At 41.9% G+C, this 14,304-nt stretch overlaps 2 protein-coding genes across 6 annotated transcripts in view; one reads left to right on the top strand and one right to left on the bottom strand.

Annotated features, from left to right (window-relative positions):
- The window catches only part of FAXDC2 (fatty acid hydroxylase domain containing 2), a 25,919-nt gene extending 17,173 nt beyond the window's left edge, over positions 1-8,746 (top strand). For all 3 annotated transcript variants that reach the window (XM_054978117.1, XM_054978116.1, XM_054978118.1), the window contains 4 exons: positions 727-932; positions 2,466-2,571; positions 4,831-4,997; positions 7,215-8,746. In XM_054978117.1, the coding sequence (XP_054834092.1) occupies positions 727-932; positions 2,466-2,571; positions 4,831-4,997; positions 7,215-7,371 (636 nt within the window). In that variant the 3' untranslated portion in view covers positions 7,372-8,746. The remainder of the gene's footprint in view (positions 1-726; positions 933-2,465; positions 2,572-4,830; positions 4,998-7,214) is intronic.
- LARP1 (La ribonucleoprotein 1, translational regulator) overlaps positions 8,695-14,304 on the bottom strand; it is a 114,057-nt gene continuing 108,447 nt past the window's right edge. For all 3 annotated transcript variants that reach the window (XM_054978114.1, XM_054978113.1, XM_054978115.1), the window contains exon 19: positions 8,695-14,304. In XM_054978114.1, coding sequence (XP_054834089.1) covers positions 14,059-14,304 — 246 coding nt within the window. In that variant the 3' untranslated portion in view covers positions 8,695-14,058.

Genomic DNA, 14,304 nt, shown 5'->3' with positions numbered 1-14,304 from the left:
AAGGTCACTGTGCTGGCTTCAAGTGGAGGAGCTGGGAATCAAACCCGGTTCTTCAGATTAGAGTCCCACACACAGAGTAAGAAGGAATGCAGTTCAACTGCCTGCCCTGAAAGATGTAGTCCAACTGCCTACCCTGAAAGAAGGTTTCCTAGAGCTGGGTATCCCATTTCCAAAATCAGGGAGGGGAAGGGGGGATTTACTCTGGAAAAAAGGAATATACAGGTAGTTCATGCACAGCACATTCATGCACAGATCTCCCACTACAACACATATTTGTGTTAATGCTCACACATTATTAAAAGGCTGTTAACTCTTGGAGTTTATTTGCAAAGGTTTTACTTGAAAGCAGAATGTAGCCTATAATATGAAGACTCAGTGATGAGTATTCTTCCTGAAGATAGTTTCAGGTGGGTAGCTGTGTTAGTCTGCAGTAGCAAAACAGTTTTTTTCGTTTTGGGGGGCCTGAAGCTTGTTCTAGCTTGCTTTATACAACCTAGTTTCACACCTTGTAGTGCCTGGGCAAAGATGACCTGTTCCAGTTAAGGATAGGAAAAAGTAGTAATCTCTCACAGAAAGCAGTTTGTAATGGTACCAATCCCATGGTATGGGGTTAACAAATCTAAGCCCTGGCTCTAACAGCCAATGAGCATTGCCGGAGCCAATATTACTTACCACTTAAAGCATTCTGAATTCTTTTGTCACAGATGCATTTTCTTTCTCCTCTAGGTTGACAGAGCAAAATTGCATAATGCCATCTCCACAGTATTGTTCAATCAATTTTTCATCTCTCTTCCAATGGCGATGCTCATGTTGCCCATCTTGAAATGGAGGGGTGAGCCATGCAGTTTGTCACTGCCCACTTTCCACTGGTTTCTTCTTGAGCTGGCTGTCTGTGGATTAGTGGAGGAAATTCTCTTCTATTACTCTCACCGGTAAGGGGCACGTTACCACAGAGTAACAAAGCAAGACTTTTCCATTAATTGGGTTCATAAAATCCAAATCCGTCTGTTTATATGATTGGCAATATAGACTGTAAAAGTTTCTCACCCCTTGGTTTATATAACCAATAGGAAGTAGTAATCTGGTCCAATGCTGTAATTGCTTGTTTCAACACACATGCATACATGAAGCTGACTTATAGTGACTCTAGGTCCATCAAGGCCAGTACTGTCCACTCATACTGGCAGCAGCTCTCCAGGGTCTCATGCAGAGGGCCTTCCCATCACCTATTACCTATTATTTTTAACTGGAGATGCTGGAGATTGAACCTGGGACCTTCCACCTGCCAAGCTGATGCTATACTGCTGAGCCATGGCCTCTGCCCTATAAATGCCTCTTCTCTCTTTAAGATCAAATATTGAGAGTCTTTGTGTCTGATTTCTTTTATTTTTTGTCCACTTTTCTCATTGAGACTCAGCAGATTACAGATTTATATAGGCAATGCAATACAGACCAGTTTATTGCAGTGTTCATTGTATGCAGTGATATTAGATTGCACATAAGAAGAAATAGACAAAAACAATGCCATACATCCTAGCCTGGATTTTACAATGAGAGAAAATTAAATAAAGCGTAATGCATCTAACAAACTACCCAGTATAAACATAAAAGAATTAAACTGCCTAAAAATTGTCACAGGCAATTAAAATTAACACCGTTACCTTAAAAAAATGTCCTCCTGAAGAATTCCTTTTTGCACATTCTGTGAAACAATAGAAAAGTGGGAGCCTTCTAGACCTTGTCAGGCAGATCCTTTCACTGGGCGGGGCCCAACTACTCCTGTTACTCCTTTGCAGGGTGGTACCTTCAGAAGGCTTACTTAAATGCAGGAGGTTGTAGGTAATAAATCATCTTGAAATGAATACATTAATACCCATACTCCACCTAGTTCTCAGTATTGAGCAAGTAGTAGTATTCTGCATCATCTGGAGTTTGAGTCGTCTTGAAAGGTAGACCAATATTGAGTGTGTTATGATATTATAGATTTGAGGTTATCATGGTATGGATCCATGTTGCCAGAGTGACTGGGTCAAAGTAGGCAGCCATCCTCCAGGCTAAGTGAAAAACAGAATAAAAGCATTTTTCCACAGCTGAATTTAAATACATTTTTCATGTTACCAACATTTATACTGTTAGACACTGCAGAAAGACTTTTTTTTCCTATAGTGGCTCCCAAGCTGGGGAAGTTTCCAATGTTTATTCAATCTTTTGGCCCTTTCCAATAGACTTGGAAGACTTTTCTTTTTTCTAGTATGTTTCTTGGGTTTAGTTACTCATCCTTTTTATTTTTGGTATTGTATTATGTTGCATTTAAATTGTGTCCCACCTTTAAAATTATGCAGCAAGATACACTGTTGATGTTATTCCTTTCTGTTGGTTTATCTTATCCCTGTATATGGACCGTCTAATTTCAGAAGCTCAATCCAGCTCTGAACACTGAATATGTTCTTCTTCTTCCCATGCAGGCTTGTCCACCACCCTCTCTTGTATAAACACATTCACAAAAAGCATCATGAATGGACTGCTCCTGTGGGCATTGTTTCTCTCTATGCTCATCCAGTAGAGCATGTGGTAAGTGTCATTTCAAAGGTTCAGCTGAAATATGAGGTGACTCAAGCCACATTCAGACATTATAACAAACCATTAGTGGGTGAACATTGCTTGTTTGCTGTGCTCTTGTGTGCTCTCCCCCTTCCCCATTGTGCAAAGACATTTTCCAACAGGTTATTTGCCCCAAATTTGATGGAGTTAGGAAGTTCCCTACTTCCCACAGCAGTGTGGTGCACGTTCATGTATCTCCTAGGGTTTTCCTGGCTTTTCTCCAATATTTCCCCGTTTTGTCATTTTGGGAAACATAAAAGGAAAGCTTGAACAGTTGCCTTGTGAGTGAGAAATTTGGATTTTCCTGTTAACACCCATATGGCAGCCATGTTTCCTACACCTGTTTCTGCAGTGGCCTTCACAGCTCACCATGGCGAGTGTTTTCTTGATCAGCAATTGCATAACATTATCTGTGTACCAGTTCCCTAAATTCTTTGCTTTCATTTTTAAATAGTTTCTAGCCCCTTTCATTATAGAGATTTGCCTTTCCCCTTATATCTCCATAACTAAAGGGGCTAGAGTCTTTAAAAAAAATGAAAACTGGGAATTCAATAAATCTGATACACAGATTGTTATAATGATATGTGATGCAGTTGCCGGCTTCTTAAAAAATGAAAAAGCTGTGGTGATGCAGTGATGGCGGACTGGAGCAGTGAAAACCTAGTTGCCATTGGACTGTATTGACAGTTGCAACAACAAGAAGGAATCACACAAGAGGGAATCACACAAGCCTTCCCTACGTAGAAGACACAAAAGCATGGCTGAAAATTTTCTGGTATTGAAAGCTTTCCAAGTTCTTTTTGCTATGATGTTGAAGTGTAGGCTCTGGAGCAAAATAGACTTTGTTTCTTTCTCTACAATCTGGGATTCTAAACCATGGTTTACTTCAGTTTGTGTAACAGTCCCTCAGTTTGTGCAGCGTGCCATCATTGCCACAGAATAGGCTGTAAAGAGGGCTCTAACCTATGTTTTATTGGCTGTGGCTCTGGTTGCTTTAGTTGTTGTCCCTGCTGTTTCGTCATCTCAGCTTCTCAGAAAACCAGGGAGCCACCTGGCCTCATATAGATAGGAGAGAGTGTTTATAAGCAATCATGTCTATCATCCAGATTACTCATTCTAGTAATTGATAGGACTGCCAGCCATGTCAGCAGATAACTCTCAGAGCAATCTGGGTTCACTTGGATCCATGAATCTCTGAAGGTGGGTCAAGATCTCCATCCCTTCAGATACCAGGATCATTGTTGCTCTAAGCCCAGTCCAATAATGATCTAGAGTTATTTTAAATTCCTCCACCTTCTCAAACAGAAAGCCAGATAGAACAGATGACCTATTAAACGTGTAGGCCTAGCTGTGTTCGTTTCACATTTATTAGCCATAATAGCTGCTCTCTCAAGGATTGTCCTTTGCCTAGTTTTTCCTTCAGCCCTCTGTACTTCAGAATCCATCACGTGACACAAATCTGCTGTTCAGATAGGCCTTCTACTTTGTCTTAATGATGGGAAGCACTCTTAGAGCATGACAAAGGATGAAGAAGATGGTACCTAGCATTTCACCTTCCAGTTCCATGCTGTTTTAAAAACTGGTTCTCTGTCTTCCAAAGGCATGCAAAAGATAGATACATTTGAATTTGGCATAACATGTTAGTTGAGAAAATCTGCAATAGCAACGCATACAGCAAAACTAGGACAGTATGAGACACTTTTGAAATACAACCCGAGTGAAAGCAACAATCCCCCCTCCCTAACAGGTTGCAGAGCAGTCCATTAAATTTGAGATCAGGCTTCCTGTAGATATATTACGAATCTTGTATCTACCCATAAAGCATGGCTTCGATCCAGACTAGACATTTTTACAGGCACGAGTATTTCTGCATATAGAGAACATGTTTCCTGCCTTGTGAATGCCCCCCCTCCCTGCAGCCTTAAAGGTCTCCTGGTCTCCTTTCTTAGAGGGGAAGCCCTCAGGATAAGATTTCAGGGAGCTTTTCATGCTGCTGTGGAATGGGCAGGCAAGAAAACCGAGTTCTATGAGTGGAAATCCTTGATCCTGCAGAAAATTAGGTTGGATCCTACCTATGATATTTCACATCAAAATAAGTTTCCCAGCAATGGTACTACAATGATCTAGTCAGCTAATTTTGGAATTTTATTTCCTGTGACTTTGGGAAGAGACTGTTTTAGAAACATAAATTTATCATCATAATGAATGAGTTCTGTGTTTGAATTCCAGATTTCAAATATGTTGCCTGTGGTGACTGGCCCAGTTCTTCTTGGATCTCACATTACTTCAGTCATGGCATGGTTCTCTCTTGCACTTCTGGCTACTTCAGTCTCTCACTGTGGCTACCATTTGCCATTCCTGCCCTCACCAGAATTCCATGACTTCCATCATCTCAAGTAATTATATTGTTACTTATTGAATTTCCACTTTCTTCTTCTCTCATATCTATGAGTTTGCATGGCAAGTACAGAGACAGCTTTACTTGGTTAATAGTCTTAAAATTGCATTAGAATTGCAATCATGACCTGTGTTTTTCCTAATGAAAATCCATTCAATAACTTTTCTTGTGACAAACATTTGGTCAGCTGAGAGGTGGCAAAGATTTTACATCAAAATAGATCCTGTATGATTTTTTTCTGTCACACATACCTATTATAGCTCTTTGTCTTATTTTACAACTGTTTACCTCTCCATAATTCTATAATCTACAATGTTCAGAGCAAATGTTAGAATATTGACGTGGCTGCATCCTGACAGACACTAAAAGCTATATTCTTCCATTAAACACTGAATTCAGTAGGCTGTAGTTGCAGCACTTCTCAAACTGTCTGATGTGATGCACCAGCAACATTTTTCCCCAGTGTGTCAGGGACCAGTACCATATTTGTGCCATATTTTTATTGTATTTGCAAAGACAGAGACCCTTTACTCCCCTTCCTGCCGAAGACCCTTAATCCTTTACCTCCCCTCTCTGCCAATGGCCCTTGACCCTTCCCCTGTCCCAAAGGCTCTTACACTTTCCTATCCTTTCTCTCTCCCCTCCTCCCTCCCAAACACCTCCCCCCATTTCTTACCTTTCTTGGAGCAGTCATATTGTGGCTTATGCTGCCCGGGCCTCACTGAGGCACTAGGTAGCCCTGGGGCGGGTTGCTTCACTGCAATGCTGACTGTGCCCAGATTGGCTCACCTCATGGTGGTGGCTGGGGACCAGTAGCTGAGGGCTCATGGACTGGCACCAATCCATGGACCACCACTTTTGAGTAGCAGTGGTCTACAGCATACTGGGATGGGCTGTATACCCCTGGTTTCAGTCACATCACTATTTACGTCTCATACACTATGAACCATGTATATCTGCAGCTAGCATCATTAGTCCCTTTTAACCAGAAGATTCTGAAAACACTTGCCAATCTACACCAGCAAGGTATCATGTGAGTCTATAAGCAAAGACACAAATAATTAGATCTTAGGAAATACATTTAGATACAAACCAGTGTGTACAAAAGCAAGGAACCCTTTGAATGCTAGAAGTTAAAAAACTCATCTCACTTAACCTGGAGCATCTTGCAGGCACTCATGGTGAATCAGTTTTAAAAATGTACCATTGTTTATCATCGGTGGACGAATATTCCATAAAACCAATGTCTCCCGTATGTCCCTGCATGACAATTATGATCTTCCAAACAAGCACTTCTGTGTTGAAGTAAAGTGGGTGACTGTAGTGGAAGTGTGTGTGTCACCAGAGAGGGGAATGGTGCCTTATTGGTGCCTTGCTGATTTTGGAGGAACAGCTATACATGGCTCTGAAAATTCCATGAATAAAAGTTCTAGCTTTAAAACACACACACATCAGTATTAGCATGTTTTTCTTGATGTTATTTTATACTGGAAAAAATGGGTGGCCCTTAATCTTCTCCCCAAGGTCCTGGTCTGTATTGGGCCTACATATACAGAAGTAAAGAGGCAGACACGGAAGTGGGAGTTCAGTTCGCAAGTACATATGATGCTGGGAGTGCTCAGCCTTTTGGTATCAGCCTCAAACATTCCTTTTCACCCAGGGGTTTAATTAGAGGTTTTTATTGAGATTAGTCTCTTTATTGTAACGTTTTATTATTATTACAAGGCACTTCCTGAACACATAAGGATTGAGAGCATGGTATACAAATGTTTAAATAAATCTCCGCTAAAAGCCCCCCAAACCCTGTTCCAGTACTCTTTTCACTACAGCTGTAACACCTCCAAATCAAGATATTCTTGAAGCTTTGTTTTTGTATACATTTCTCCTTTTTGCTTACATGTTAAAATAGTAATCTCTAGTTCTCTTGAGAAGTATACATAATCACAGGTTAGGAAAGTAACAATTTACTTTGAGCAACTACCATCAGACACAAGGCTGGTGTGTGCGCTCAGCTAGCCTTCTGCTGCCACAACTGAAAGCATTGCAAAGTGTCACTTTCCAATGGCGGAATGAGAACTGCAAGCAAAAGGAGGTTGGAACAAAATGGAGACAAACACTGATTAAATGCGGGATGGTAGTTGACAGAAAGGAAGTTTTTGCACCATCAGACCACTAACATCTAGCATTTTTTTCCTTTGCACTCCCCTCCCTCCAGATTCAATCAATGTTATGGGGTCTTGGGGGTGCTGGACCGCCTGCATGGAACAGACAGAGTGTTCAAGCAAACAAAGGCCTACAAGAGACACTTCATCCTGCTAAGCTTCACACCCACCTCAGAAAGCATCCCTGAATCATCCAAAAAACCAGAGTGACATTCCCTAAGTGCGGTTTATTTCCTTATCCACCATCCTGATAATTACAGGAATTAGGAGAGATGGTTATGTAAAATAATTTCCCAGCAAGGAGCTTGTCTTTCATGAAGATACCATTGTAGGTTATGAGTTTTCATTAGCAGAAGGCAGGGCTCAGTACATGGCGTGCCATGAGTCTAAATGAGTCTAAAGTTTGTATATACAGAAGAATTTTATGTTCAGATTCAAGAAAATTGTGGCTATGATTGTATTACAAATGTCAGTTGCAGAGGTACAATTAGGTTTTACTATGAGTAGTATTTCCAGCATTCAAGGCTGAGAGAAAGCAGCAACTGTAGAAGGATTTCAGGTTAGTTTTTACAAGAAATTCAGCCTGACCCAACACAAATGATCAAGAGCAAGAGCTCTCAGAAAATGTATTCCTGTTATCAGAGGAAAGCTACTAGCGATCTTCTCTTTTGGCCTTAGGACCAAACTACCTGTGGATGCCTCCATTTTAAGGATATTTAAAATAATAACCGCTTATATACCACTCTTCCAGACAGATTAGTGCCCCACTCAGATTGGTGAACAGTGTTATATTATTATCCTGACAGCACAGCTGGGGAGCTGAAGCTGAGAGAAGTGGCTCACTTAAAGGCCACCTGCTGAGCTCATGGCAGTACTTGAATTCAAACCAGCAGTAGTGCTGATTTGCAACTCAACCATTATGCTACAGCATAGTAGGGCCAAATCCTGATAAAGGCTGCAGCATGGCAGGCTGAGGTGCTCAGCCTGTCAATGCCCTGCACCTTTTAAATTGCCCAAACAGCCACAGGGAGTGCGTGCATGACCACGAATGTCATCATGTCTAATTTGGCCCTTAGTTCAGGGAACTAAAAATCTGTACTGGCATCTTCCTGAGTACAAGATGAAAGACTGCCAAGCACAAAGCGGACTGGAAATTCTTAAAAATATGTGGGAGGTACAAGTGTTAAGAAAGCCATACCAATCCAAGTTGCTGAGGAAACTGGATGAGACATTGTGGAGCTGAAGATCAAGTAAACTCCATGGTACTGACCCTGATACCATAAGCAGCTTCCATTACTCCTGAAGGTTTACAGACCCCTTCAGGAGAAAGCCGTAAGAATTAGTAAAATCGCATTCTCTATTGAAATGCATTGCATTGAGGGTGGAACAAGACATTCATCCTACCCCTTCTCCAGTAACAGGAAGAAGCACTTACTCATACCATAGTATCATCCGGTCACGCTTTCTCTGTGACCAGTTCTACATCACAGTTGGAAATAGCCCTAAGCAAAGACAAAACAGCGTAACACTACGTGGTCTTTTAAGGTTTTTATTTTTATACATTTTTGTATTAAAAAGGAAAAAGCATAATTACCACAAATTACAAAGGACTAAAGCACTACTAGAATGAGTCACATCAGCCTAGAAAGCGGATACTCTGAATAATATTACTGTTTATAATACAAGCTTTCATTCAAGTATTTTACATTTTTCCCTCTTCCTCCCCCCCTCCCCCCAATGTGATGGCAATCCTAGCACATGGGTTAAGAATTACATACTATTAACAGGATATGGGATTTTGCATGGTGGGCCATATCAACAAGATCTTTTCCTCCCAGATGATATATGGTAACAGATGGTTAACCTCAAGAATAAATACAGCTGAAAGTGATTGCAAACACTTCTGGTTTTGTTTTTTAAGCAGAAGGGGTGAGGCTGGAGCACGTATTTTAAAAACTTGCTCAAGGAGAGCAAGCATACCAAAAAACCTTGATGTTCTTTCCCACTGTGACTGAATTTCCAGACATCTATACAAAACAATCACTGCATCATTTGCAGGTTGCTTATCCCTAGTTTTTAGCAGCTTAATACAGACTTCGCGCTATTGAAATCTCAACCCTCACCATTTAAAGCTCAGCGTTGACTTCCGAGTCACAGTTTTAAACAGGCTGGAGATCCCAACCATCATGGTAGTGCACTACTTCATGAACAAAGCCAACAAGAAGAGGAACATCCAGCCATTCCTGTTCCACCGCCACACAAATGTTACTATACTCCAGGAAGGCATTTGGGGGCAAAAGATTACGCCAAAAGAACTGATATCCCACCCAGTCTGCAAGAGATGTGAGTGTCCAAGCCCCTCTCCCCGACACTGTACCAAGATTTATATTCTGGGATGGAGGATGAATAGATACAAGAACAATACAATTTAAGGAAATAAACAAGAGGGCAACAGATGGCCATCAGGCTTGGAAGAATGAAGTCTGTAAAACCACACAGGAATGGCTTTAAGCCCATGCCCTTTCCATGTTTCCAACCACAGGGCATCCTCATCACAGATACATCGGTCCTATGTTCAAGTGTCTTCAGAAAGTGAAAATGTAAACTAACAAAAAGGTTACCTTTAGATTTTTTTTAAAAAAAACATCTAATCCCATGTTACTGAGATGAACTATGATGCCACCCCCTCAAAAAACCCACTCCACTGAAATTATTTTTAAAAAATTTGATACATTTTTGCTACCCCTCCCTTCTAAAAATCTAGCTGATTTTTAAAAGTTATTGACAAATCTGAGTTTTAGAAGGAGGATCCACGTGAAGAGATAATAGAGCACTGCAGAGTTTGTTGCATTAACTGACTGATTTTGCCTAACCAAAAGAAAACCAAAAAAGCATGGACAATGGCTCCCATCCCATTTATATTTTATAAAAACTGATATATAGCAGAGTACTGAGGTTACTGTGTCATGTTTTAACAGTACAGTCAACTAATCAAAAGTAGTACAGAGCCCTGAATGAACCCAACTGCAGTTAAAGCAAATGCAAGCAGTAGACGAGGAAAAGTAAGGGAGATAGGATAGACAGAGCACCAACACGTAGTAATAAAGGTCACTTACTTCCACTATCTATCCTAAACCAGATTTCAGACCTCTCACCTGACCTATCTGTAAAGGGCACCAGCTGTCCAGGATGAGTCAGATATTTTAGACACCTTTTTTCCCTACAACAGGAAAATCAGCTACTGGGAAACAAACTGCTCTTACATTAACAGCAGCCTCAGATACAGGGCAGTGGCATGTGGCTTTCTATTTAAGAACTGAGGAGCTGTCTTCTGAGAAGGTACAACCACTGCAAGGATCTGTTCATCGGAGACTAACATCTGTTGAGCTTGTTCCGTATTGTAAACTAAGACACAAGTTGTTACAACATAGGGATTTCTTTAACATTTGATCTTTTCTCAGACTGATAGTGGCAAGATCCATCATTTCTGCTTGGTAAACTTTAGCCAGAAATTGTACTGTCTTTATCCTATATATAATGGAAGGTTAGGCTTCTTCAAAGGTGATTTATCTTCAGTTTGTCTTGACAGCCATGAATAAGAGTTGTATCACTGTATACCCAGCGATAGCCAGATAAGAACCAATGAGCCCATTCTTAAACGGATTATGGGTCAATCACCTTTTCCCTACCTGTATGCTTTGCTCCAAAGAGAAATGTTATACACTGCAAGTATGTTCTGACCACCTGGTAGTTCTTTCCTTTGCCTTCAATTCTTCAGCAAAGACAAACACTATTACCCAGAGCCCTTAGATGAAAGGCAAGTCATTGCAAGTGCAACTGACAATCCCTGGGAGGAAGTTCAAAACTATCTTTTAAAATTAAAAAAGAGCTGGCAAAAAGCAATAGTTATCTCACAACTGTATCTAGCCTGAATATTTCCACCTTGTCACCTCATTAAATGCATTTTCCCTGTATCTTTATACAGTAAGATTGCCATTTCCATGTCACTACATGCTAAAACCCCTGCCCAAGTGTAACAAAGAGCCTGAATGATTTCAGCACACAGAACTAGAGAAATGAAAAGCTAGCTCAAAAGAAGCCTAGACAGCCGATTCTGGTGTTGCGCTGCAAGCTCAGGATAGGCACTCTGCCACGTTTGGAAAAACAGTGGAATGCTTTCTTTTATTACCCATGCTATTAAATGGCAGGCTGGGGATCTGATACAGCCAGGATTACAACTGAAACAGCACCCCCAAAAAAGTGTGCTGCTTCCTGGCCATGCTAGAACCACAGGCCATGCATTGTGTAGTCAACCAAGGCTGCTCTGTAAACTCCCACCGACAGCATCCTCTGACACAGCTAAAACACTGGCTTGACAAAACAGGCCTCTCTCTACCAATAAGCCCATTCCCTCCATCTGTTGCACTCACACAGAGGAAGAGTGATAGATCAGCCATTTCCTCCCAACCCTAACTTCACACATTTATGCTCCAAATGGCTAACTGCAGGGAATATTACTTTATCTTCACTGACACAGGCCTCAGGGCCATACTCTTTCAGCAGCTTTTATCATACTACAAATATGTCCAAAACAAAAACCCTAAAAACATGGTAACCTGAAGACATCTCTTCCCATCCCACACACACAGGCTCGGATCCAGAAAACCACGGGGCCTGCTTCAGCTCACCAAGGGTTCCCTCCATCCTCATCTAGAAACAAATTCAGCACATCTCCCCAAAAACCCTCCCATCAGTTGTGAGACCTCCAAAGTAACTGAAAATGCAAGGGGCTGCAGCTACAGGAAATTGGTGACACACTACCATGTGTACCTGGGAAGTGCCTGCTACTCATAATCCAGGGGAGAGGTTGGGTCCAAGCCATGGTATGTAGGGAGGATCACATAAATGATACTGTACCCCCTTTTCACACCTACTGTTGTATTCCTTTTAAGAATTAAGTAACAAGCTGGGGTAGCACAACAACCATGTTCAGGTCTTCTCTTCAACTCAATTATCTGGCTTGCGGAACCAGGACATTACATAAGGGAAGTTACAAAATGCACGAGAAAAAACAGAACAGGTTGCCAGAAACAAGTTGTAGACACTTCCATCTTCTCAGATGTTCACTCCTATGGCTCCAATACCAACTGCTTATTAAGATGTTGAGAACTACACATGCACAGATTGTGAATAGTTTCAGACTTCATTCCAACTGTTAAACCAAGACAAAGCAACCAAGGTGTTTTCCATCCAGCCCTATTACACTGAGTGGAGGGACATAGTTCCAATACATGAAGTAATCATCTCATGATGCAAGACAGTCAACGAGTCTGTAGCTAGGGAAGAGTTTAAACAGCTGAGCCCTCCTTGGCTACAAGGTCAACCTAGGGGAGGAAGGCAGGCTAACATGCCACTGGTTAAAAGCAACTACAGAAAGGGAAGCCTGCATAGGAACGTTAACACTTAGCAAGCTGCCTCTGATTTGGAAGCCACCACCAAAAAAATCCACCTTGTTTGCTTTAAAGCTGATTTCTGTGTGTACACATTCTGCAACCACATGTTAAGAGACATGAAATGCCTCTGTAGCTCCTCTGTGAAAAATACCCACTCCTGGCACATCTGCCTGCCTGCCCTGGGATAGGAAGAATTCATGAGAGGAACAGGCTAGTTCCTGGCCTCTCCTGGTGGGAAAAGGAAGGAATGGCAGTGCACACTTGGAGGTCTGAGTGAGGCAATAGCACATGTAGTTGCTGGACCAAGAAGGGCACCATAACAGTTGACACATTTACATCAGCATCAACTACACAACAGCAAAGTCTTAGAATGAAGTGCCCTAGTACCCTCTGCTCCAGAGGGAAGTGTCCACGTGGTTTGAACCAACATTCATCCAGATGTCACGAGTACTGTTCCACAATGTCAAGCACAGCCAGGTCAGAGGGGAAATCTCCAGCTATTCCAGGCAAAGAAATGGGGAAACAGCAGAGACCATCACACCCTGGCTGAGTCCCAAACAGATACCGTGCTCAAAACTTGCTCAGAAGTCAGGGAGGCCTCCAAGTTCCCAACTCCACAATAAGGCAACTTATTTTCAAGGAAGGAAGCAAAGAAACAGACTTTTTTTTTAAAATAAGTTTGTGATTTTTTTTGTTTTTGTTTAAGAGAAAGCTCTTTCAGCGAAGTCTCATAATGAGATTAGAATTCCTATGTGAAGGGAGACAATGTGCGAGTTTATGTTCTACCCATCACACAAAAGGAACTGAGCAAGCCCAAGGTGAGGTGGGCCTGTGTTCAGCCAAGGTCCTTTGGTTGACTTCCAGTAGCTAGTCTATGACAGAAAGGGTGAGCAGCATGGAAGGGAGCCATAACAGAAGTCACCCTGGTGACAGTGGCAAAGGGACTCCTTGTGCATTGTCATATCTGGACTGCAAGGTTGCTGCTGGGCTTGGAAAGCCAAAGGCTCATTTCCAAATGTTCTGCCTGCCCTTCCAGCTTTCCAAGTGGGCTGCATAGTTGATCAGTGTTCGAGGAGGAGCTGGATCACGTGGCTGCATGATGCAGAATTGTTTTGGTTAAATCCCAACAAACTTCTTCTATCAATAATTTAAAACTTGATATATATATAATATATATATATTTATAAAAAAATCTCCCGCTTCCCAACCCTACCCCCAAAAGGCGATAAGACATGAAAATGTGAGGATCTGGCTCCTACCAATGACTTAATCACAGCGAGGAAAAGGATGCTTTCAACTTGGATCATCTTGTTTCTCCAGCCAACAAGAGAAATCATGTGCATTGTAGTCCCCACCTCCCGCAAGCAACCTAGTTGTCTTCAAGACCCACATTCCAACTCCTTTTCTGTCCCTGCCCCCCTTTCCATCAGAAGTTCTGGTGTGTTTATTTCCCCATCGTTTGGGTTTCCACAGTTGCTGTGGAAACGGCATGTGGCTGGCTCAGGTTTTTGGCATCCTCCTGCACAGGCCGGCTAGAAGAGGTGGGGGCTTGGCTAGATGACACAGGGGCTTGATTGGAGGGGGTCTGGCTGACTGATTTGCTGGAAGACTGGGATGGATATCGCTTCCTTCCATCTACTCCCAATGCTGATGAATATCTCTTGTGGCCACCTTCTTCTCCTATAGGGGG

This window comes from Eublepharis macularius, chromosome 4, assembly GCF_028583425.1.
Source record: "Eublepharis macularius isolate TG4126 chromosome 4, MPM_Emac_v1.0, whole genome shotgun sequence".
NCBI lineage: Eukaryota > Metazoa > Chordata > Lepidosauria > Squamata > Eublepharidae > Eublepharis > Eublepharis macularius.
This window is presented reverse-complemented; position numbering and strand designations above follow the sequence as displayed.